Source organism: Wasmannia auropunctata, unplaced genomic scaffold, assembly GCF_000956235.1.
Source record: "Wasmannia auropunctata unplaced genomic scaffold, wasmannia.A_1.0 LD335950.1, whole genome shotgun sequence".
Taxonomy (NCBI): Eukaryota; Metazoa; Arthropoda; class Insecta; order Hymenoptera; family Formicidae; genus Wasmannia; species Wasmannia auropunctata.
Window position 1 is genome coordinate 5,797 of NW_012026940.1, and position 809 is coordinate 6,605.

At 26.7% G+C, this 809-nt stretch overlaps 1 protein-coding gene across 1 annotated transcript in view; it reads left to right on the forward strand.

Moving 5' to 3' along the window:
• Positions 1 to 93: 93 nt before the first annotated feature.
• The window catches only part of LOC105455076, a 4,971-nt gene continuing 4,255 nt past the window's right edge, over positions 94 to 809 (forward strand). The window contains exon 1 of the mRNA XM_011698127.1: positions 94 to 295. Coding sequence (XP_011696429.1) covers positions 149 to 295 — 147 coding nt within the window. The 5' untranslated portion in view covers positions 94 to 148. The remainder of the gene's footprint in view (positions 296 to 809) is intronic.

Sequence of the window (809 nt, forward strand, 5' to 3'; positions counted from 1 at the left end):
AAGACAATATTAAGATTGCAATTGTTATTGTTTTATCCTGTATGTATTACGTTTTTTTAATATACATTGCGCACATGCACATAATTTATAGGGAATAGCAACTGTTTTTGTGCTATGTGAAGCACGTTCTGCCTCTCTTTATAAAGCAATGTGGGAAAAAATTATTTCACTTGCACCTGGTCTGAATAAAAATCTGAAATTTATTATGTCGGATTATGAGAAAGCAGCGATATCAGCAATGAATCAGAAATTTCCAGCAGTTGCTATCCATGGTTGCTGGTTTCATTATTCACAGGTATTTTAAAAAACAAAAATTAAATAGATATTAATAATTTATTATATTTTCAAGAATTTTATAAATTTTATCAAATATTCCTATTATGATGACGTTTATTAACTTTAGATGTTGATTTCATAAGTATTGCGTTTTAAAGACTTTCGAATATTAATATCCATTATTAATCAACAAATTATTAATAGTATAGTGATAGATGGAAGTAAATTTGATTAGAATTTAATTACAATACTGAGGCCATATGTATGCTTATTAAGCTTGATTTTCTATTAGCAAATCTATGGACATGATTTGGCGATCAATTGGCAGCAAAAATTAAGCAGTCTATTATGTATATAATTAAAACACACTTAAAAGATCACAAAACAGTAGATTGTACTCAATTTTTGTTGCCAATTTACTATCATGCTTTATCGGCAGATCGGTATTAAGTTTTTGTTGATATATTTTTATAATTTGTATTACTTGTAGAAATCTATCTTGACATATTTAGTTCTGAAATTGTAAGTATTTA